Here is a 23,309-nt window from a genome sequence, read left to right as displayed (position 1 = left end):
AGGCAGGCCGAGTTCTCACACAGGGTCTGCCATTCATCTAGGAAACCTTAGCCCTCTGTTCATCAGGCCAAGGTCCACCCTGGCCGGTATATTTACAGACCTGCTATTCCCTATTTACAGACATAAAACCTCCTTTCTCCTCAGATACTGGCCTTGAAATAAGTAATTGCTGAGAGAAGAGGAATACATTTAGACTCACCTAATCGCACGAGTACAAAACTATTAAAAATGTAGCAACAATGAGAAAGTACTGGTAATGTGCTTTCTCAGGGCAAGCAGAGGCCTGCAGCCCAATATAATAAAAGGAGTGATCTGCCATAAGTAGAAGTATGTTGGATGATGTATAAACCATGTGCAAAGTCTATTCAGCATGGCTGCTAGGCAACCTGCTTATCTAAATATTGTAAAACAAGAGCAGAGACACGGAGAGAGACTACCGAGCGCTTGGCAGCAGTTCCAGTAGCTGTGACTAACTAAGAGAGTAATCGTAAACCCGGCATGTTGAGTGTCGTGGCGACAGTCCCGCTTTCTGGATGAAGTGGACAGCAGCTCGACGACGTGCAACCTTATCAGCAGGACATGACTGCACTTAAGACAAATAGAGAGAAGTTCACTTTACACTTTCTTTTTTAAAGAACATTTTTGAAGTGGGTTTGTTTGAGGTAGGCTACCTGTCCATAGTCCGTTTATTACATACAGTTAACAGTGGACATCAGTAGACACCTCAAAGAAAGGCCCATCTGAAAAATATGGTTTTGTTTTAGTATAAGCTATATAAAGAATATTTGCACCTTGCCAAGAGACAGCCCTTTTCAATAAGCCGAGACACTCATCTTTCCATTTTGAGCCCAGCTGTCTCCATTGACAAAAAAGATGCCTCGATGGGTTAGTTTAGTGTTATAAAATGGTTAGTTTGGATTCATTAAAGTCACACAACCACCAAAAATGCCAGTATTCTGCAATGTAAAATCATTGTTTATTCAATGTGGTCTGGTAGCATTGAAGAAAGCCATTCCTGCTGCTGCTAGCCGAGGAATGACCTTGCTTTGCCCTCTGCCCATTCTCCTGTCTGTTTCTCCAAACTGGGCACGAGCTGACCACTACCTACTGTGGGTAATACACCGACTATAATAAGTAACTCGTACAACCTCACTTCAGAAAATCCAAACAACCCCTTTGAATACTTTAGTCAGAATAATTGGTTGCTGCCGTTTGATTTTCTAAGGATTTATAGGGGGGCTGGCATAGGTCAGGGTCTCAACATAAGTGGCATGCAATTCCCAAACCCAATAAAACTAAGGGCAACAAATGATAGGTCAGCTCGGGCTGCTGTATTTCCATCGCCCGTACTCTTTGTTGATAGTGACAACCTGAATCAGGTTTGATGGAGGTTCATCTAGTCCTCATGTTTGTTTCCTAGAAGCTGAACTAAATGTTTCTGTTGCAAACAGAGCTGGGACGAGGTGTGGGTGGATCCTTTCTGTGCAGGATGTATGAGCTGACTCCTAAACTCCGCTCGGGCGTCCAGAACAAATCAGGGGGAGAGTGCACATGTTTCAGATGACAGAAAAAAAAGCCCTGCACCTGTCATTCATACATTCTTCGGCTCTTTTGTTTAACACCTCCCATTCCTGTCCTGTCACCAGGGTTAGAGGTCGTAGAACTCATGGTACAATTGGTCCCTGTGAGAATGTGCATGGGTCTTGCATTTAATTTGACAACAAACAAACCTGCATAAAGAATGCCGAGTCTGTTACAGAGTAATGGACTTCTGAGAGGCAACTGGGCATTTATCCCCTCATAAAGTTAATACCCCGGGTTAGGATGCTGTATACTTATCTTGTTCTCTGACTTTAACAGTGGTGTGCTTTGTAAAACAGACACACGGCCGCATACTGCCTGATTGTTTACTATTCTGCCTTTTGAGAGAATCTATAAAGTCTTTTGAATCACTATATTGAATGTATGCTGTGTATAGTGGGTTGCTTTGCCTCTGCACAGCGCCTGGTGAATTCAGATGATCAAAAGGGTGTGAGAAATCATGGAGAAGAAGCTGGGATGATAAAGGAGCCTTTCAATTGATTGATATGCATTTGCACTTTAAATGAAGACATCTTAGTGAACTGCATTAATAAGGACATGGCCTGAATAACATTTCAAAAACTTTTCTCTCTACTTCACCCCTCCTCCACTTTGCTCTTTCCCCCCCCCAGCCCTCAGCAGCAGTTGTCAGTGTCCATTCCTCACTTCTAGTGTGCTGACATTGGCAAACAAGTTCAGGGGTCGTCTTTCACAGCAAGAAACGTAAGGCACGAAGGAGCCGGACTTAATGACCCAGGAACCAGGGCTGCATGTTGCCAAGGAAAAGAGGAGAGCTAAATCACTTTAAGAACAAACTGCCGGGCATCCACATCATGCCTGGCAGAGAGAACAAGGCTGGCAAGGATAAAGATGAACAGAGGGACTCCTGAGCTCACTCGGTCCCCTGGTTTACCTCCAAAAGGCCTGCACGGATAAGACGCTAACAAGCTGTTTACTAGATGTGACCATTTTTTTATGGCAGTACTGATCTCAAAAAGCAGTAGGCAGACAGTACAGTCCCATGATATGCCAGATATAAAAGTAAAGTGTTGCACCCCATCAGATTGCTCCCTTTTACACTATCTAAATGCCAATGTATGTTAAGTCAAACAGAGTTATTCTCTCCTACAACAATGACATTTTCAGTCAATAGTGATTAGTAAACATACTTCCAATGAACTCATTCATGCTATATAGTATCACATGAGAATAGCGTGATAGGCATGCCCGAGTCATCAGTGATGCACACTCCTAAAACCACAAGAACCAGATGGTCCGGTTTTTTCTAGGCTTATGCCTCTCAGCGTGTGCCACTGTTGGATGTTTGTTTGTTTATTTAAACATAGGAATAAAATAAAAAGTTACGATTTCTGCATAATGCAGCCAATACTCTATTGGGCTATTTTGACTGATCCACGCAAACACACTGATCTCACTGATCAGTCTTAACATTTTTCCTTTTTGCTGCAGCCGCCAACACTTTCTCGTTAGACATGAAAGAGTGGGAATAGAACAAAATGGTTACCCAGTTGACAAGAATGTCCTGTGTTGACTCACGGTCATGTGCATTACAAAGCCTGTGAAATGCACCCTATTCTAAAGCCTGTGATGGAACAGAACAATGCAGACTATTGTCAGATCAACAGGCAGACTTCATTCAACGAGAACTCTCTGTGGTGCCTTCACACAGGGGAGCCCAGCCAATCAGAGCCGCGGCGGGGAGGACTGTATACGAGGTCTGGGGTGACCTCCTTCAACAGCTGCCCTAATCCAGAACTAGAGACAGTTTCCCCTCTCCATTGGCACTGGATTAGACTGGATCGCACAAGGTCGTTCAGCCACCCTTCAGCAAGGACAGTTTTTCCCATGCTTCTTTCCAACTAGCAATTTAACATGGCCTGAGAGAATGAAATTCCCTGTAGATGCCAAATTGTTCACCCCCGCTGCAACAAACCGATTCTTTACGAGATGTCAGATAATAGGGCCTACCTCACTACCGGTTCCAGCTGAACATTTGAGCGTTGGCAGTCTTGAATGTTACTTCAGATGCCCTCCCTGTAATCCGCCTACAAACTCACCGCAGAGAAGAAGCGCCCTGTGATTTCTGTATGGAGAGTATTGTCTTGTCCTGCCATTCTCCCTTCTCCCACGAAAGCTGCAGCTTTCAGCAGAAATGCTGGGAACTTCCGGCCCCCTTACTGCTCGGCTGAACAGTCACGGTCTGTCTGAGACACCACTACAACGACAGGGTCAATAAATGTCTTTTTATAGGGGTAAGCCTGACCAAACAGAAGTCCCTGTCCTTCCTTAAATCCTCCCCTTTCCTTAGCAGAAGAACACATGAGGATTTTTCAGGTCAGATAAAACTTTGGACGAGAGTGAACATGTGCCGGAAAGGCTGAGGACGGGATCCGGGTGTTTACCACACATACAGGCCGGCCTTGTCCAGTACACCAGCTGTCAGAGCGGGAACAATGGGGTCACTTATCCAAACAACAGAAATGAATTAACCTATTAGGTTGTAATTGTGCTTAATAACCCTAAACATTCATTGTCCAAACAATATCTTGTCAGATCATTCAGGGTCATACTTAAAATTAAGACATATTCTGCCTTTTAAAAATAAACTCTCTGCCATCTGAGTGCGTCCAAAATAACATTTACTATGAGTTTCTGACCTGCTCGCCAACCACCAGCAGCAGAGGTTTGTAACTTCATTTTGAGTTAGACCCCACCATCCCCCCCGAAATCCTTCCCTGCTGACATGACAAACGATGCCAGAGTCTAATCCAAGGGCCGAGCTACAGGGTGAGTGGGGGGTCAGTGGCTGGCCCAAGGAGCCACACAGGAAACAACCGTCCGGATGGTGCTCTGGAGGAAGTGAAGGTGCAGACGGCAGATCTCCAGGCTTAGAAGTGCAGAGCAGCCTGGTGGAGATGTACGGGCCCAAGAGGGGGGGTTGGGGGATTATGATTTAAGAGGCCATCGCTAGGGATCCTTGGTGAAGGGACGGATTAATATTTCTTGATAACAACACAGCTTTATGTTTGGAATGGAGGGAGACAACTGTGATGCAGCTTTTCAGGGTCCAAAAGAAATACTGTCCTCGAGGCAGAGTTACATTTCTATGCGTCTGGTGTGTTTTATGTGTCTTTGTGGGGCTGTAGGGTAGAGTAGAGTTACACTATATATCCTTGCAGCATTGACATTGTGATGTGTGCTTTCGCAATAGTAAAATAGGACTTGCAAATTAAGGCAAATTCACACAAACAAGCCATGCTTCAATTTGTATGCAGCTGATACAAAAGGAAAGATCGCCTTTCCATTTCTTACTTACAACAGAAGTATGTCCCATACAGTATAACCTATTTTCCTCTGATTTAAGGGTTCTTGGTAACTCAGTTTGTTGCTAGTGTGTGCCATACAGGCTCCGCATACACAGCAAAACACTAATCACAATTGTTCATTATTATCTTATCAAACAATCAAAGCAAACTTGCCAATTGCAGCCGATTCAATTTAAAGAAACGATTGGATAAAGATATTAAAATGTCTGTTTTTTCAAATATAGTGCAGCCCTCGTGTAAAGCTCATTTAGGTTGTTTACCGACAGCTCACTTGATTATAAAGAATTGTCAGCGATTCTGAAAAACATGACTCATTCATCCTCACAGCGTATTAGAGCGTATTAGACCATCCCACAAGCTATTATTCCTTAAAGCCATTGAGTAATGATCAGCACACTGAGCTTCAGGTTCCAGCTAGTGTCGGCCAGGAAGCCAACCCCGCCTTTAATCTCTGCAGAGGAAAGATTTTTTTAAATGAAAGCGTCTGCACAGGTACATATAAATGTGTTTTGGCAAATCACTTTAACCTCATTACCGTTTCATTGTGGCAGACCGCAGAGAATAACGGTGAGATGAAAAGTGTGAGTGAAGCAATAAGAGCAATAAAACACAGCTATGTTAGTAGGCGTATAGTACTAAAAAAAAGAAATAATTGAAACATAATTTGTTTTAAATTGTCCAAAAAAAGTGTTTCTCCAAATGAGCCATTACATTGGTAAAATGTCAAAGCGCATAAAAAGTACAGGCGTCAAAATCACTTCCTCTCAACATGCAAACAAACTTTTCCGTTGTCAAATTCTCTGTAGGATGGACATCCTGCCTTGTCCTTGTCAAAAGACCGAGTTTTGATCCATCTTGTTAGGGAAATGCATGGATTGTTCCCTTCTGTATGCCCATTGACAGGGATAACAGTGAGACAACATCCTATTTGAATGTCCACTCCTCACGTTGAAAGGCCCAAATGAGTGGAAGACACGTTTTAGGAGCGAGCGAAAACCAAAGGGACCATTGTCTTGTCCCGCCTTTCTCTGTCTGTGTTGTAGTGCTGGTGGACAGATAGAGATGTAGTGCTGGACAGATGGAGAAGTTAACACGTCTGCATAAACCAACACCACGCTGTCATCAGATGAGCACCAGCTGGCAGAGAAAGGTGAAACTGCTGCACCCAGGAAGACAGGGTGGCATGACGTGCCAAACTAACCGCTTCAGGCTATATAAATGACATCTGTCTGTGCAGATTGTTTGTCAAACAATGTCCATGGTTTGGTTTTCAGCAGGAGGTAAACACATGGGAATAATATGATATCAAAGACTCTCAAACTTCAGCTTTAGCTAATAAAAGCCATCAAGTTTGAACTATACAAAAGCATAAGTAATAAAAAGAAGTTGTTGGAAATATCCAAAGCAGCTTATCCTATACATCTCAAAAGTTTTAAATAGACTGTGGGGACTAAAGCAAACCATCTGTCCCAAGAAGCCGATAAAAGCTAAACAAAGTTTTAATGCAGGCAAAGCAGATGCAGAAGAAATTCAACATGTGGAGATCAAACCAGTAGCTATTTGAGCTCCAGTTAGCTTCCTCCAGTAAAAATTGGAGCAACAAATGGGCTGTGGAACATTTGACTTCCGTTTGGTTATTGCCTACTAACCACAGCAAAGACTTGGGGAAAAAATATAAAGAAAGTCAGCTCAATTTCCCCCACAACTACAGGTACTAAGTAGTGGCAGTGGCAGAACTCAACTTTAAGGGTTAAACTTCTATCATAATCATAGCCTACAAGCTAGCAACCTACACTGCCTTTAAACAGGGGTGGTAGTAATCAGACCTTGTACTTAAGTAAAAGTAGAAGTACCACAGTCAAGGAATACTCTGTTAAAGTAGAAGTCCTGCATTCAAAATGTTACTCAAGTAAAAGTACTCAAGTATTAGCATCTAAATATACAAGTACCAAAAGTAAAAGTACTCATTATGCAGATTGGACCATTTAAGAACAATATATATTACATGTTTGATAATAATGATTGATGCATTAAAGTATGTATCAAGCTGGTAAAGGTGCAGCTTATTTTAAGTGTTTGCTGCAGGGTTGTGAACACAAAAGTATTCTATAAACTTAATATATTTCACATAATTTTTCCAAATCTGTAAAGTTACTAAAGGGATTAAGTAAATGTAGTTGAGTAAAAGTACAGAATTAACCCCTGAATTGTAGTTGGGTAGAATCTACTTAGTTACTTTACACCACTTGTTGTTAATAAAATAGCGACACCACTAGCTACATATTATTTAAATGTCGAGGTTAAATGAATCATTTCAACCTACTCTCTTCACATTACTGACTTTTCCCAATCATATAACTTAATTTCCAGACATTTAAGCGATAATTGAAGTTATAAAACTACCAACAAACATTTTAAAATACTGAAAATATGTAATGCAATGCACAGCGGCGTGGTCTGGTTCATAGTCTGCCCTCAGAAAGCTGTCGGCGGCGGGCTGGTAGCGAGGCAACCGAGCTTCGTAACTTTCTCCAGTTAAGTTTCTATCAGTTTTAAATCGAAATGAGAGATAACGTACCTTGTTCCGGCCATTTTTTCTTCACATTGTAAACGAGGCGTAAGCTAAAGGAAAACGATATTTCAGCTGGAGTCGGGCTGAAGGTAGTTTTCTGTGCGAACAGTACGGTCGTCCGACGAGTGAGTACGGGACAGTCCTTCGTGGTGAATCCGATATGGAGTCTCCGCCCCCGCATGTGAGTCATAGGTTGGGATGGGGGTCACCCAGTCTGCACCCCCTCCACTCCACGTCCCTGTATCCCCACCACTAGCTGGCTGGAAAGAGTAGAGGGGCCAAACCATAAGAAAACATTTTTTAATGGCTCAGTTGGCTGAACAATCCAGTCATAAAATGTTTAAACGTCTGTGGACAACTATCACATCACGTTTTGCGTCACGGAACACAAACGGCCACTTGGTTGTTGTAGTTGTAGCAATATATAAACGTTTAAAGCTATCTTTCTGTGAATTAAAAAACAACTACATTATGTTTCTGTTTAATTTGACAGTTTATTTATCATGGTTGTGTTTAATGAAGTCGTAAAAGGTGCTTATCAAATAGTCTGACCAGATTTTAGCCGTTAGCTAAAGATACAATTTGAAAAGTAGCCTAGCATAACACTGTGGTTGCTAAGCGACACACCAGTATGTGCTATGTGGTATACTTGTTCATTATTTAAATAGCATAAAATAAGTGGTGTAATGTATTGAAGTACTGTTCTTAAGTATTTCTACACTACTTTTTATTTCTACTCTGCTACAATTGCAGCGTTGTACTTTTTACACCAGTACATTTATTTTACAGATTCAGTTTCTTGTTACTTTGCAGACTTACATTATTTTTATTTTTTTTATCATACATTTTTTATTGCAACATCTTCAATGTACAACACAGTACAGAAGACAATTCAGGTTGCACAACATTTTGGATTAATTCAATCCCATCCCACCCACCCACTCCAAAAAAATATATGGTGCTTAAATGGACCATTCTGCAAAACGAGTAATTTTACTTTTGGTACTGAAATTACATTTTGATCCAAAAACGTTTGTACTTTTACTGAAGTACATTTTTTAAAGCAATACTTTTACTTATAACTGAGTATTTTTACACTGCAGTAGTACTACTTTTAAGTAAATTATCTGAGTACTTCTTGCATTTCCCATTTTACAATTTATTCTCACTTTACTCATCCAGTCAAAGATCAGAGGAGCCTAACTCTTTACTTTATCATCACGACTAACTCTCTGTGCACCATTGTATTTGTATTGTGCTGTAAGGTAAGTAGCATGTTACCCATAGACTGTATGTATGTTACCCTGGTGTTAGCCTGTGGACAGACAGAGACCCCTGCAGGACAGGAACACAAACCACCATGCACTTTCACAATTAAAGTCGGCTCACGTTTAGTTTCAAACAACACTTTATTCACAATTACTATCAGCGCTCAGGTCTATGGAAACTTTGCTAGAAAAAATTATAATTAAAGAAGCTAACAAAGGCAGATAGCTAAAATTCACATCAATAATTATTACACTGTTGTGTTGTTCCTCTGGCACAGAGTAAACTATTTATCCATTAAACGCATCTCTTCACAGTGAACCCTTTAAGTGCTTTTCCGATGTAAATAAGGAAAGGACATACCAGTTTCGGGCAATTTCAAGCTACATTTCTCCCTACAAGTTTATACCCATATCATACAAGGAGCTCTGCCTCTTCAGTATTATAAAAAATATTGTAAACATTTATATTAATTGCACAACATACATTCAAATACATACTGTACTGTACAGCAAGATTTTACCTCTGTATTGTTATCCTGTAGCACCATATAGAGCAAGCTGAACAAAACTTAGATATTTCTACATTGTGATAACTCACGATACAAAGCAGTAAAATGGTTTTCACTTATGACACCTTCCAGTGCTCAAATATTCTGGACGGTTGAGTTGTATCATTGTGAGAAGTGGTGGGATCTACAGGCCTGTCCAAGGAGTGGCTGACACTGGGTGTGTTTGGATCAAGGCAGACAATCTCACATCTCACAGCTTTGAGGAAGATAATGCTTCATAAAGGACATTCATCAGCATTACAACTATAATACAAAAGATTATGGCGAAAGAGATCTTGTCTGTCGTTTAAACGCCATACCACTTACATGTGCAGACACATTGGTGCAGAGAAAGAAAACATGTCCTGTTGTTACTCCAAATGTTTAAGCTAATCAGCATGTGCCACAGAAACATCATGAGGGCCGTGACATCGTTGAGTAGCAGCAGAGTTGTCACTCACGGTGTTTCAACATAGTCCCATATGACATGAAAGAAAGCTGATATATATTATGTACAAGCAGTACGGTTAGACAGAATGGCTTGTGGACATCAAACTGTCCAACCTGATTCACAGCTTCCTGTTAATGTTCTGGACAGCTGAGGGGTAACAGAACATAATGAGAATGAAATGTGTGCGAACGTGGAATTGAAAAGTCTTTGAGCTTCCTGTCATTCTCAGCATCTCCTCTGCCTGGGTGAGTAAAACCCAGATGAGAGTAAAGTAGTATCTCAGGTTGTGGTCCATCAAAGTGTGGTCAAGGTCCTCTGGTCCTCAATCTCCTTCCTTCAGGAGGAGGCTGATGAGGTGGGTTGTGGCATGCAGGCGGTTAACCAACCCATCCTTCCCAAATCTGCCCTCTGTGAATGGGAGAAAACACTGTGAGTTAAATGTGCTAACTGAGGCATTCACTGGAAACCATGGCTCTAGCTGTGATCTGTTCCTACGAACACTACAAGGAAAAGTAAGAAATGACAAGAACAGGACTAAACACAACAGAACAAAACAACATAATGACACAACGTCACATCTGCATTGCTGTATTGATTTTGACTTGAGTGGTGGAATGGAAAAGAAGATGGAGTGCAGCTTTGCAATGCAGAATTACTGTAAGTATAGGAGAAGAACATTAGAATGGGAGAGGGGAGCATGCTGCTGGGTCACCTGACCAAGCGGAAAACAAATCTGGATGGAGATAGGGGAAGAGATTGGCTTACTACGCGGGAACAGATGGGTTATGACAAACTCACAGCGATTTGGAGGAAGGCTTCTTCACTTTTGGCCTCTTTCGACGATGAACTGGCCTGAGGCATGCACAGCATGTACACACGCACGGGGCAAATGCAAGTGCATGGAGACAAACAAACAGGTGTATATACATATATATACACACACACACACACACACACACACACACACACACACACACACACACACACACACACACACACACACACACACACACACACACACACACACACACACACACACACACACACACACACAGAGCAGAGAAAAGCAATTAGGCTTCATTACAAGAAGGGTAGAGCAGAAGCTAAAAAGCAAGCTTGCATTTCGGGCCTCTTTGGCTTCTGCTTCTGCATGCTAAAGAGCCTTTGATCACAACGGTAAGGAACCCGTTTGAAGAGGTTCAATTTCAGCTCAACATCACAGAATTGTATTTTCCCGACAGATGACTCACAGTGAGAATAAAATATAACCAAGGGCCCTCTAGGGAGGCCGTAACCTCCCACCGTTCAAATTGTAACCTGAAATCCATCTGCAGTGTTTGTGAAAGTAATCAACTGCGCTGTAGGAGGAAGAAAAAAATACCTGTATTCACTGAAGTAGTTTTTCTCTTTTCCTCCTGAAAGGAAGCAGGGGTAACATTAGACTCAGTGTAAAATGACCGGAGACACTATAATCAATCATGTTTGCCTGAGAGGCTTCTTAGTCACCCTTCTCTGGGTTGCATTGCTTGTGTCCCTTGCAGGCCCGTAAGTCCATGAGCTGTTGATGCATTGCATTCAGAGCGTTGCGGTCGAGGCTGCTGACAGCGTTCATCAGCTACAGGAATAATAAGGAAAGAATGTCAGTAAGTGCTTTTCTGGAAAATCTCTGGAAAAATCGGTACCCCCTGTGCTCACAGGAATGCACTATGAATCATGTTGTGGTATCATTTTATAGTTATTATGTTATGTATGTGTCTGCAATATTATTCAGTGCGGCTGTATAAATGAAATACCTGGTATGGGTCACTGTTGAGGTCAAAATACTCCAGGAAACCGGTAGCAAATTCACAAAACAGGAAGTTGTGCGTGTCATTGATGGTCCTCAGGCACCAATAGGTGTTGTTGTTGGCACTGGTGCATGCACAGAACGGACCCACTGAGGGAGGGAGGTACCGGAGTAGGTGAGGAAGGGAGGGGTGAGAGTGGAAAACAACGGGTTATTACAACACTGTTCCAAAAAACGATTGTCACCATAGCTGCTTTGAAAAAAGTTATTTGTCTTTATGTTGTTCCTCACTTGTCCAGAAGGGGGCCGTCTGCCAATGATGGTTATCATGGACGAAGCAGGTGAGGCCAGGCATGCTGCAAGTGTCGTTGTTTTGGAGCCTCTTGAGGAATTTACGTAGTTTCTTCTTGCGCTTCTGCTCCTTTTGGAGCCACTGATTCTTCAACTTTGATGGCATTCTAATAAGAGCAAAACCAATTCAGTAAAGCAAGACTGCATGAAGAAATATAAATTGACAAACAATGTAATTCTTACTTGACGGAGAGCATGCGCCCTGCATTGAGCCTGTAGGCCTCTTTATTCTTGAAGAGATAACTGTGAAGACAAGAAACAACTGTGACCTATGTAGTTATATTCATACACAGGTATAAATGCGGCCCGGATACATTCTCACCTGGGAGTGTTACAATGACAATCCTCTGGCCGCACCTTCTTAAGGTGACCTTTCACATCCCGCAGGTTCTTGATTTTGGTCTGTAAGGTTTCAATCTAAACACAGGAGGAGCAAACACAGCAACACAAACCTAATTATACAACACGCTAATAAAAACCTGCAAAACTGGCTTTATGGGCCCGATTCGACAAGGAATTGCATTTAAACTTATTATTATTATTATTTATTGACTCAATAAATGGCCAGGCACCCACTTTAGCTCAGAGCTAAAATACATTTTAATAGAAACATCAAACTATATTTTTTTAGCCTGGCTTTTACTTAAGGTCATTATTTGTTACACAACTCTTAATCATGTTTTTTCATACTATCATTAATTTATTCTAGTGACTTATCCAAATATCATTATTTTTTCTGTTTTTCTTCCTGTTTTTTCACGTGCTGTTTGTCTGAAAGGCAATATAAATCAAGTTCAGTTGAGGAAGAGTTTGTATCAGCACCTCATGCTCAATGTGCAGTTTGTGGTCTTTCCATGCTTGCAGAGACTTGTAGAGGCCTCCGTCACATTGCACTGTGTCATTCATAAGAATAGAGCACCTGCAGGATACAAAAAAATGATATCAGCATGTGTAAGTCTAAATTATTTCTCCTTTTATCACCACAAACATGTCACGTTAATACAGACACTGTCTTACCTGTAGGTCACTTTAAGAGAAGCAGGTGGTGTGACTGTTCTGCTGGTGGTGGGTATGGCTGTGGCTCCCATGCCACTGAACTCTTCATTATCCTCCTCATTCTCCACTTTGCTCTGATGTGGGGCCCAGCTGCTATTCTTGGAGCCCAGGAGCTGGTATCCCTCCTCCAGGTCGACAGCGTACAGGTCCCCTTCCAGCTCAAAGGACACAGAGCGGGCCCAGCGCTTCCTCGAGGCAGCCTTACCGGATTTCATCTCTGATTTAGATGAGACAGAGGGATCTGAGGGAGATGAAAAAGAAGGATGAAGATCAAAATATAAGCGGTGTACACAAGTGAACACCAGCAAATGACAAAAGCAAATACTGATATATGTAAGAGTCTTTATGTGCACTTGGAATTATATCCCAACAATTGCAATCTTTTTTAGTGTTTCTTCAAAGGACCTATGATTAAATGCTCTACTGAAGTCGACCACATGATGGCAGCACAGACACATGCTGCTCATCTCATGAATACTTTAGAAGGTGGTTATTTTAGCTGGAGGTTAATGGCCCCGTTTGACAAGGCTTCTGCATTTCAAAGTACCGTCTTTCAGAACATAATCAGTTCTATTAATAACGACTACCAGAACAATGGTGCATGTGAGTGACAGAAGGAACATACTCTTCTTGGTGAGCAGCTTCTTCCTCTTCAGGAAGGATGTTTTGAAGCCCACATCATCGCAGTTACAGCCGTCAGAGTTGGAGGTGGGAGGCATCTGGAGGTGGGAGGCACCTCTGGCCATCAGAGCCTGCATACGTGGAGCAAAGAGACCTGCCATGCCCTTACACTTATACAGCCTCAGCTTGCCAGTCGGGTCCTCTACACACTGCCACTTCTGAAACAAGGCGGAAAGACATTCCATGACGTTGGGTTTCAGGCTTGTACTAAAGCACATCATCATTATAGATACAGGGAAACTTAATGGGATAGTTTAGATGTTTTGAAGTGGGGTTGTATGAGGTCATTACAAATAGTCAGTGGAATACCTGCAGTGGATGGTGTTGGCATGTCACTCGTTTGGAAAATTCAGAAAGTACTAATACTAAGCAATGAACAGTAGCAAAACATATAATAACCACCTAAAACGCTCTATTTAGAGTATTTTCACCACTTTACCTTGCAGACAGCCCTTTCCGATCCAATACATTCATTAATGCACTCTACAAGTCTTCACACCCCTTTGACGAAAACAGTAATTTACCTCACATCCGGGTGTACTGCTGCTTAACTGACCTACCATACGTATTATTAGTTTGTTTGTGTTATTGTGTGACTTAAAGGTAGGGTAGGTAATAATGGAGAAGCCAGCTCGAGTGCGCTAGAATTTGAAAGTACACAACCGGAAAAAATCTGCCCCTTCCTTCAGACTTCCTTACAGAGCCCCTCCTCCAACACACACGAACGCGCACATGACCAATGAGGGCACGAGATAAGTTTGTGCACGAGATGGAAGGCTGACAGGCAGGTAGGCCATCCAGTTATTTTAGCCGGGCCGGCTCAGATGATTGGTCGTGCTTTTTACAGTACCACGGCTTCCACAGATGACATTTTGTTATGTATTTATTGTCAAAGCATTTAATTTATTGGCTATCGGGATGTTAAGAGCATTCCATGGAATATAACAAAAAGTGTTTCTGACGTGAATTACCTACCCTACCTTTAAATGGTTAGTTTGTGTCCACCAAAGTCATACAATAACACAAAGAAAAGAGTCTGGAGGCTTTGAAAAAAGCATAAAGCAAAAAAGCACTTCTTCAGTTCCCCATCAGTCTGCAGCTTTGGTGGCTAAAATATATTTTGCAGTTGCCCCCATCCACAGCTGTACAGTCCTTGATGGTAATCATGTTTGTTTCTCCAGACCAGGTGTATGCTGGCCACAATCTACTGCAGGTCATAAACTAACTATGGGTATGTACCTCATACCGCACTTCAAAAATATCTGTTTTAATGGTTCTTTACAGCGTTGTGCTCAAATTACAACACACAGACCTCTCATGGTGCTCTGAAAATGCAAGAAATGTTCCAGATCAACAGTATTAAAATAATCTAATTTGAGAGTCTTTCTCTTTTTTATAACAAATCAGAAGGCTTTTAACACATCTGCACACTTCATTCTGGAGGATTAAAAGGAGACTTTGATGTCAAATTGAACCCTGAGAGCGCAATGACTGCATATTATACTCAGTAAATTGTCAAACAAGATTGCAAATGATCCCCCTGCATGAGCCACACTCCACGTTGTATCCCTGAATCTTTAAAAAGCTCTCTTTCTGAGCTCCTGCCGGTCAGGTACCTGTCCTGGCTGCTGGCAGGACGTCTGGTACTCTGCTTTCTGGCACAGGTCCTTCACACGCTGGTATTTAGGCAAGAAATTCTGCTCCTGGGCCATTTCCTTCCCATCAGGTCTCTTGTGTGGAAGCTTCCTGAAAAGTACAGGAAATTATTTATTTTCAACCGACAGAAAGACAAGTAAGAGTCGAGACTGAGAACATGTCCTGCGAAAGGTCAATCAATAAAACATACCCTCTCTCCACCAGGAAAGAATCTCTCCATGGTTTACTCTTCTTGTTCACCTGGAACCTGGAAAGTGAGTTAAAAGAAAATGAAAACCCTGTCAGACCACTCTGTGATATTTGCCCTGAACAAACTCGCTATTTCGTTTTAAAATGTCATCCGAGCGCAGTGCTGAAAGGAATGTGGCGTTCCACATTCATATTTGGGTTGTAGATGTCATCGTGTCCAAAAAAACATCAAGAACAGAAAGTTCAACTTTAGTATTAAAACTCTACAGAGTCCGGGCAAATAGCTTTTCGGCATATTGCCATTTAATCTGCTGCATTATGAATACCCTTCTTGAATTGTCCGTTAAATGCCAGGACACTGAGTAAAGTAACTGTTGTGTCACCTATTGACTGGCCTGTCTGTGTCCAGCAGCTTGAGGATCGATTTTCCGTCCATTTCTGCAGGGATATCAACACCGGCCATGTCCAGCATAGTCGGCGCCAAGTCGACGTTTAACACTATTTGAGGATTTCTGCAGGGAAGCAAGAACAGGATTTATTAGAATTTGGTTGAACAATGTACTTTAACATGAATAATATTGAAAAAGAGCATCTAGACATCAGAATAATTCATTAATAACATAAAAGTAAGAGTCTGTGTCACTCACATGGCACCTTGCTCCACATTAGGTCCTCGTACGTAGAAGGGAACGCGGATATCGAACTCATAAGGCATAGATTTTCCCTTCACCAGACCAAACTGGCCGATATGGTAGCCGTGGTCTGAGGTGTAAATGACGTAGGTGTTGTCCAGCTCCCCCGTCTCCACCAACATGTTGTACAGCTACGGAGGAGGATAGAATTCATTTAAGTTTCACACTGTGGAAAAGTTTTACTCGATGTTTAAAAAGTCTCCTGTGCCAGTTCCAAGAAATAGAGATTGAACAATTTACCAAGTGTGTCAGTGAATACATTATACAGCCGCAGTCAGAACAGGCACAGATCTCCCAGGACTTGAGACTTTCAGAATAAATGTGTGTGTGTGTGTGTGTGTGTGTGTGTGTGTGTGTGTGTGTGTGTGTGTGTGTGTGTGTGTGTGTGTGTGTGTGTGTGTGTGTAGGTTTCTGTGTTTAAGCATATATCAGTGTGTTTTAGCTACCTTCTCCACACTGTCGTCCACAGACAGCAGGGTCTGCATCCTGCGGCGCTGCAGCATGTTGGTGAACTGCATGTGGACGGGCTTCATGGCTCCAGTGTAGCGGAGGATCCAGTGTTTGTCGAGGTTCGGGGCGTAGTTGTAGCTTGGAGTTCTGAAGGAGGTAGAAAAACTTTAAACTAAACCACGAAGAACTCACCGCGCTGGGAAATACATTTACATTTTTAGTGCTTCTTTTAAATCCCTAAGGATACATAACAAAGCACAGCCCTCATTTCAGTATGTCACAGTAGCCCCACATAAGTTTGCTTTTTCTCCCATCTTTACACATGCGATTTTCATTTTCTATAGATGTAAATTATTGAAAGTGTACCAGTGTGTGTACAGCAATGTTCACCGCCTGCGTCTGCTTATGTGTCCTATTTGTTTCTTTCTAAAGTATCAGTAAAACTACAAAGCTAAAATGGAAGTTACAGAAACCTTGTGAAATGCAAAGCACTGCAATTGATAGGCCTGTACACAGTGAGCACGGTCTGATCAATAATGAACTCCGAGCCATATGGAACTTTAATTATTTGAGAATAAACACTCCTAAATAGCTAATGGGATCCTTGAAGAAAAGATATTTAACGTTTAATGTGTATCGATTTGACTTTAAGAAATGCTAATGTCTCACAGCTTGGCCCACAGTGGCAGCTCTAATGTAGTGTAAAGACATCCCTGCGAGGAGCCAAGGTGAGGAGCCAAGGTGAGGAGAAGGTTTATCACCAGAGGAGTGAGCACTTTTACTGCCTCTCTCTCTTCATTTGCTTGATAAGGGCAGATGGAGATGGGGTGAGAAAAATAGCCACGGAAGTGCTTACATTACCCGAGGGTGAAGCAAATTTATGGAGAAAGAGCAATTAAAAGTTTGTACAAAGACACTGGGGCTGAATTTTACAATATTCGGTGTGTTAGGGCCTGCGTGGCAGAGGTTAATGATGCTGGAGGGGATTATATGAAGCAGGAGAAGGGTGTTAGTGAGTTTGGAGGGAGGGGGCAGAAATAGCAGTCTCATTACTGGCCTTGGATCTGTCTCTGGAGGCCAATATCAGCCCCGCTATTAGCAGGCGGCACAAGACAGCCAATCAGAAACATAGGGGGCCAGTAAGACAAAGGATAAAATGTTTTTGTGTACGCCCAATATCATTACCTATGCATTAAACATACATCATTCATGCCTCTTTGATCACTGCTGACAAAATGGTGCAAATTAGCCGGACTCATTACAGGGGTAGCACTAATGTGAACAACACACAGCCAAATAAACTGGAGCAAAGTGCTGGCAGTGAGTGGAGAGGGCTCAGATGCCAAGAGCACACTGCAGGCGGTGAGAGATAAGATCGAGTTTATAGAATTTGTGTCGTTCTGGGTCAAATGAAAAGGAAGCGTGTGGATGAGTCATGTGCGAGCAAATAGCTGTGGATTTGAAAATGTAAACAAAAAATGGCCATTGTGTCCGACTGCTTTGTCTAATATGACCCAAATCACTAGTATCCCAAAACATTTGGAGTACTCTCGGATTGGTTGGATGTCGCTGATTTTTAAAGCATTTTCTTACATGTGCTGTGATGCGTTGGGGAAGGCGGTGCTGTACTGCGGGGCCGAGTCCTCTGGACCGTGAGGAGCGACGTGGCTCAGCACCATCATGACAGGACGGTGGGGGTACATCTTCTTAGACATGCGGAAGTAGTTGACGCTGTCGTTGGTAATGATGTCTGTCAGATAGTCCTGTGGAGAGAGCAGACGTTGTCCATCAGGAACTCAGTGGGTGATTTCAAGCCCTTCAGTGCCCATTACTCACTAAAGCACTACTGTTTAACTATATATCTTAAAGGGGCCCCATTATGCACATGTACAGGTTTTATATTTGTATGTTGTGCCTCTACTGTAACATGTTTAGATGCTGAAATGTTCAAAAAGGTCTTTAATTGTTCTCATACTGCCTGTGCTGCAGCAGGTCTGAAACCAGAACCCAGTCTGCTCGGATTAGTTAGACGGCAGGCTCTGTTGGGATTGTTCAACCGGTTAGATGTCCCGCCCCTATCACGTACATTGTGTTGGAGTGCTAGCCAATAGAAGCGCAATTGTTACATGGTGATGTTATTATGGTACGGAAGTAAACCAAGGAGTCCAATGGAGGCGTTTCAGGCAGGGGGGGGAGTGTGTGGGAGAGAAACTCCCTCTGGATGGACCTTTGGGATTTTAGCCGTTACAGTCCATTTACATGCACAAAGTCCTATACAACACAATAAACAGGAAAAGGAAAACCCCCAAAAAGCATAATAGGGTCTCTTTAGGCATGGAAGTGTAAAGCTTTTTGCAGAGACAAACATTGTAATTTATAAATGCTGCTGATGCTTTGTAAGTTGTTATCATATGTTTCCCTAATGTTAACAGCTTACAATGTAAAGATCTCTTTTAAAGCAATCTAAAAATACTCCAAATAACTACTTTAGTTTCAAGTAGGCAGTCATGTCTCGGTGTGACATCTCTCAGGCGAAGTGTATAATTACCTTCGAGTAGTCACCGCTGTGTTTCTCTCGTACTCCGTTCCTGCAGAGGGTGTAGTTGTAGAAGCGGGAGTTCTTCACCAGTGCTACCCACTCCTTCCAGCCAGGGGGCACATAGGAGCCGTTGTACTCATTCAGATACTTTCCAAAGAAGGCTGAGAGAGGAACAGGAGGGCAGTATGTTAATCTTTGTCCGTCGAGCTCAGTACCCGTTTAAATATACCTCCACTTTCATGTGTCAGACTGGCGGTGCTCACCTGTCCTGTAGCCAGAGTTATTGAGATGCACGGCGAAGGTGTGCGGCTCGTGGTGAGCCTGCCACGAGGGCGAGGAGCAGTTTTCGTTGTTGGTGTAGGTGTGGTGGTTGTGCACGTATTTTCCCGTCAGGATGGATGAGCGCGACGGGCAGCACATGGGCGTAGTGGAGAAAGCGTTGGAGAAATGCGTGCCGCCCTTTTCCATGACTTGCCGAGTTTTGTTCATGGCCTGCATTGAGCCTGGGAGGAGAAAAGAGAGGGAGAAGAAGATAAAAGGGGAGAGAGGTTATAAAAAGGGTGAGGAGGGTGAGAGGCCAAGGAGTGAAGTGAAAGGGACCCAGGGGGATATAAAACAGTTGGAGAAGATCAAAAGGGAAACAGAGAGTGAAAAATATAAATATAAGTCACACGGGGTAAACAGCATTTTTCTTAAATAAAAGGAATGGGAGAAAGTAAATGAGGGAATAAATCTTTTTGGTAAAGTGTAACCTATTTAGATTCCTGTGTACTAAAAGCTTTTCAGGCTGATGGTGATTGTTTGGGAAAACAGATGCTTGACCATAAATTCCTGCTTTTCAATGGGAGCCTTCTCACTGGCGATCACAGGAGGACAAAAGATGTCACAGAGGCCATTATGCAGCCACTCCAGTCCAATACGCCGCTAAAGGACTTAAGCGGGATGGGAGATGGCCAGGGTTTGGCACCCGGACAATGGAAGCCATAGGCTGCCCCTCATTTCATGCCAGCAGTGGAGGAGTTGGCAAAGCGAGCACATGACTTAGAGTGGGCCAGTTGTTATGGTGCCAAGAGGCAGCATTAGGCTGACTTTCCCTTGCTGATGCTGTTAGATACACATGCAGGGAATACCCATACCCATGGGACATAAAGCAAACAGAGAGAGGCAGACACACAGTAAACACACACAGGAAGGGATTCATGGAGGAAAATGTCTCACCCAGTTCTATGTCCTGATCATCGGTGAGGATGAGGATGATGTTGGGTCGGATGTTGCGGAAGTGGCGATCCCTCTGCAGGCGCGACCTGAGGCGATACCCAGACAAGTGGCCAGAGCCCTGGGTCACAGGTAGGAATCCCACCAGGACAAGAAGCAGGGTGAATATAGGGAGAGGGCCGGAGAGCCCCCGCCCTGCCATCGCGCTTCCCTGCAGTCGCCTCCTCGTCCTTTGTTTCACTCAAAGGAGTCTGCAGCACCTTCAACCTGAGGGATAAGACACATAATGATAAGAAAAAAATACACACACACTAAACACGGGGGGAAATAGCAGATGCAAGCCTTGCACAGCCATTACAGGGTGCTCTTCCGTACAAATGCACCCGTTTGGGCTGAGCTCAGCTCGTTAATCAATCATTAATGATGCATTAGAGTGGTGTCATTGGCTGGGTGTAATGATCTCTGGTGATGAGCACATGGCTGCCAGGCTGGGGCTAATGGTCCTGGGCCCGTGGCCAGCACAGGACTCACCTCCCCCTGAGAGGGTGAGGGTGGATATGAGGGGTGGGAGGAGGTGTGGGGGGGGCAGAGGTGAAGGACAGAGACAGAAGAGGAGGGGATGAGAGGAGGATAATGAAGACAGGGGTCAATGAGCAGAGTGAAAATGTGTTCTAATCTAAAGAGTAGACAACTTCAAAAATACCTCGTCAACACAATGTGGAACAGAAGTGATAAAGCAGCTGTAAAAAAGAGAACTGTGAATGCTAATGTAGCAATATCACCAAGGTCAATAAAAGAAAACTGCCTCTAGATGTGCAGAACATTGCAACTTCTGCTCTCCTTGTGGTAGTTTAACATAACAATTAGAGCCAAATACGTGTTAAATGGAGCTTTTTTATAATTAATCTTTACATGCAGTTCACCAAATTTCACTACAATCCTATTAGTTCCCCACTAGCTCTTCCTCATTAACAGTAAAGCCCCCCTGAGTTTACTGTGGCAACTGTAATACTGCTTTTATAAACCTGAGGCAGTGTTACCTCACTATCCGGACTGCAGCCTTATCTACTATTACTATAAAAGCCAAGATCGAAAGACTGTAGGGTTATAGCAAAAGAAACCAATAGAAACAAGTGTTTGACTTATTAATATTTATACTGTTCATCCATGTTCATTGCCTATTACATCTCAGCAAATAAAGCAGCTTAACTCTCTTAAGAATGCTTTATTAAGAATGTAACTTTTATATGAAAATAGGTTAAATAAACGAGAAACATTTGATTCTCTAACATTAAGCTTTTCTTTGCTATCCATTTTATATCCAATGATTACGAGAGGACAATACCCCAAAGCTGAATTGGTGTGCCTATTTGATCCTGACAGATAATTAGAGCAGGAATACACTTCAGTGACAATAATCATAAAGTCAGTTTACAAGCAGTAATAATAATAATAATAATAACTTGGATTTTTATAGCGCCTTTCATGAGACCCAAGGTCGCTTTACAAGGAAGAACAGGAGTATAAACAAACATAACAAACATAACAAAAACAAAAGGCAGTCAGACGAACAGTTTAGACAGACAAAACAACAAATAGATTTGGGGCCAAAGTCCTTGGCAGACAGATGGGACTTGAGGGCCCTTTTGAAGGCGTCAAGCGTGGGGATGTTGTGGATCTCCGCAGGGAGAGCGTTCCAGAGAGTGGGGGCTGCCATACTGAAGGCTCTGTCCCCGAAGGTCCACAGGTTGGTGCGACCGCAGGTTCAGTAGCATTAGTGTGCCCACTGAGATGCTCCACTGTCAGTAAGGTAAGGTGGGGGTGTGTGCGTGTGCGTGTGCGTGTGCGTGTGCGTGTGTGTGTGTGTGTGTGTGTGTGTGTGTGCGTGTGCGTGTGTATGTGTGTGTGTGTGTGCGTGTGTGTGGATTATGTGGCCAGAAGATATAGACAATAAAAACAAGACAACAGCTACGTCTCTCTGTTGGGACAACAACACCTTAACGACAACCCGACTGGAATACAGTGCCACATGGGGATAAGCAGGCTAAATGAACAAATACACACAAACACACACGCCACTGCACCTCGATACACACATACACAACTGTCACACTTATTAAAGACAGAATCTGAAGTGTTGTCAACATTTATGGGATGAGACATGACTACACAAGACAAACTGTTGTGTATGACATCAGCCTATTGAATGGCCGTTATCAGTTGGTTTCTTTACCATTATATTGCTTCAGACGTGGGCAAACTGCACCTACCCACACGTGACAGAGGCAGTTTTAACCAAATGGCAAATGTTAATGCTTTGGTTTAGAAAGATAAAGGTTTTGTTTAAAATAAGTATGTTTGTCATGCAATGAAGAAACTTTAAAGAGGATATATGTTCATCTTCAGGTTCATATTTGTGTTTTGTGTCTCTACTGGGACATGTCTCCATGCTTTAACGTTCAAAAAGCTCTTTATTGTTCTCATACTGCCTGTGCTGCAGCACCTCTTTTCACCCTCTGTCTGAAACCAGAGCCCAGTTTGCTCTGATTGGTTAGCTGGCCGGCTCTGTTGTGATTGATCAACTGCTTAGAGATGTCCCATTAGACTATCATGTTCAATGTGTTGGAACGCTAGCCAATAGAAGCGCGTGTGTTATATAGTGATGTCATTATGTTACAAAGTAAACAAAGGAGTCCAATGGAGGAATGTCAGGCAGGGGGGGGGGGGGGCTTTGCAGACCATTTACATGCACAAACACCTTTATAACACACTACAGGAAAGGGAACATTCCAAAACCAACAACAAGGTCCTTTTGAATATGTAAAATGTTTTGTTTTGTGTTTTTTTTTCACACATTAAACAAATATTGGTCTCCTGGGTTAACGTTATGTGTTTTTTTCATACATTCATCCACCCCCATCCTTCTA

At 42.7% G+C, this 23,309-nt stretch overlaps 2 protein-coding genes across 5 annotated transcripts in view; both read right to left on the bottom strand.

Moving 5' to 3' along the window:
* Window positions 1-7,702, bottom strand: part of zgc:92107 (uncharacterized protein LOC492329 homolog) — a 38,411-nt gene extending 30,709 nt beyond the window's left edge. Inside the window, exon 1 of one of the 2 annotated variants that reach the window (XM_034121753.1) lies at window positions 7,507-7,702. In XM_034121753.1, coding sequence (XP_033977644.1) covers window positions 7,507-7,520 — 14 coding nt within the window. In that variant the 5' untranslated portion in view covers window positions 7,521-7,702. The remainder of the gene's footprint in view (window positions 1-7,506) is intronic. The other variant, XM_034121752.1, reaches the window with a different exon arrangement.
* Window positions 7,703-8,890: 1,188 nt separating this feature from the next.
* sulf2a (sulfatase 2a) overlaps window positions 8,891-23,309 on the bottom strand; it is a 34,642-nt gene continuing 20,223 nt past the window's right edge. For 2 of the 3 annotated variants that reach the window (XM_034121566.1, XM_034121567.1), the window contains 20 exons: window positions 20,386-20,649; window positions 19,431-19,670; window positions 19,177-19,328; window positions 18,222-18,391; window positions 16,625-16,775; window positions 16,134-16,309; window positions 15,870-15,998; window positions 15,488-15,544; window positions 15,258-15,387; window positions 13,586-13,799; window positions 12,922-13,201; window positions 12,727-12,823; window positions 12,227-12,321; window positions 12,088-12,147; window positions 11,845-12,011; window positions 11,561-11,703; window positions 11,274-11,382; window positions 11,149-11,182; window positions 10,566-10,619; window positions 8,891-10,175 (listed from right to left, as the gene is read on the bottom strand). In XM_034121566.1, the coding sequence (XP_033977457.1) occupies window positions 10,145-10,175; window positions 10,566-10,619; window positions 11,149-11,182; window positions 11,274-11,382; window positions 11,561-11,703; window positions 11,845-12,011; window positions 12,088-12,147; window positions 12,227-12,321; window positions 12,727-12,823; window positions 12,922-13,201; window positions 13,586-13,799; window positions 15,258-15,387; window positions 15,488-15,544; window positions 15,870-15,998; window positions 16,134-16,309; window positions 16,625-16,775; window positions 18,222-18,391; window positions 19,177-19,328; window positions 19,431-19,670; window positions 20,386-20,584 (2,688 nt within the window). In that variant the 5' untranslated portion in view covers window positions 20,585-20,649 and the 3' untranslated portion in view covers window positions 8,891-10,144. The remainder of the gene's footprint in view (window positions 10,176-10,565; window positions 10,620-11,148; window positions 11,183-11,273; window positions 11,383-11,560; window positions 11,704-11,844; window positions 12,012-12,087; window positions 12,148-12,226; window positions 12,322-12,726; window positions 12,824-12,921; window positions 13,202-13,585; window positions 13,800-15,257; window positions 15,388-15,487; window positions 15,545-15,869; window positions 15,999-16,133; window positions 16,310-16,624; window positions 16,776-18,221; window positions 18,392-19,176; window positions 19,329-19,430; window positions 19,671-20,385; window positions 20,650-23,309) is intronic. The other variant, XM_034121568.1, reaches the window with a different exon arrangement.

The sequence above is a fragment of the Trematomus bernacchii genome, unplaced genomic scaffold (assembly GCF_902827165.1).
Source record: "Trematomus bernacchii unplaced genomic scaffold, fTreBer1.1, whole genome shotgun sequence".
Taxonomy (NCBI): domain Eukaryota; kingdom Metazoa; phylum Chordata; class Actinopteri; order Perciformes; family Nototheniidae; genus Trematomus; species Trematomus bernacchii.
This window is presented reverse-complemented; position numbering and strand designations above follow the sequence as displayed.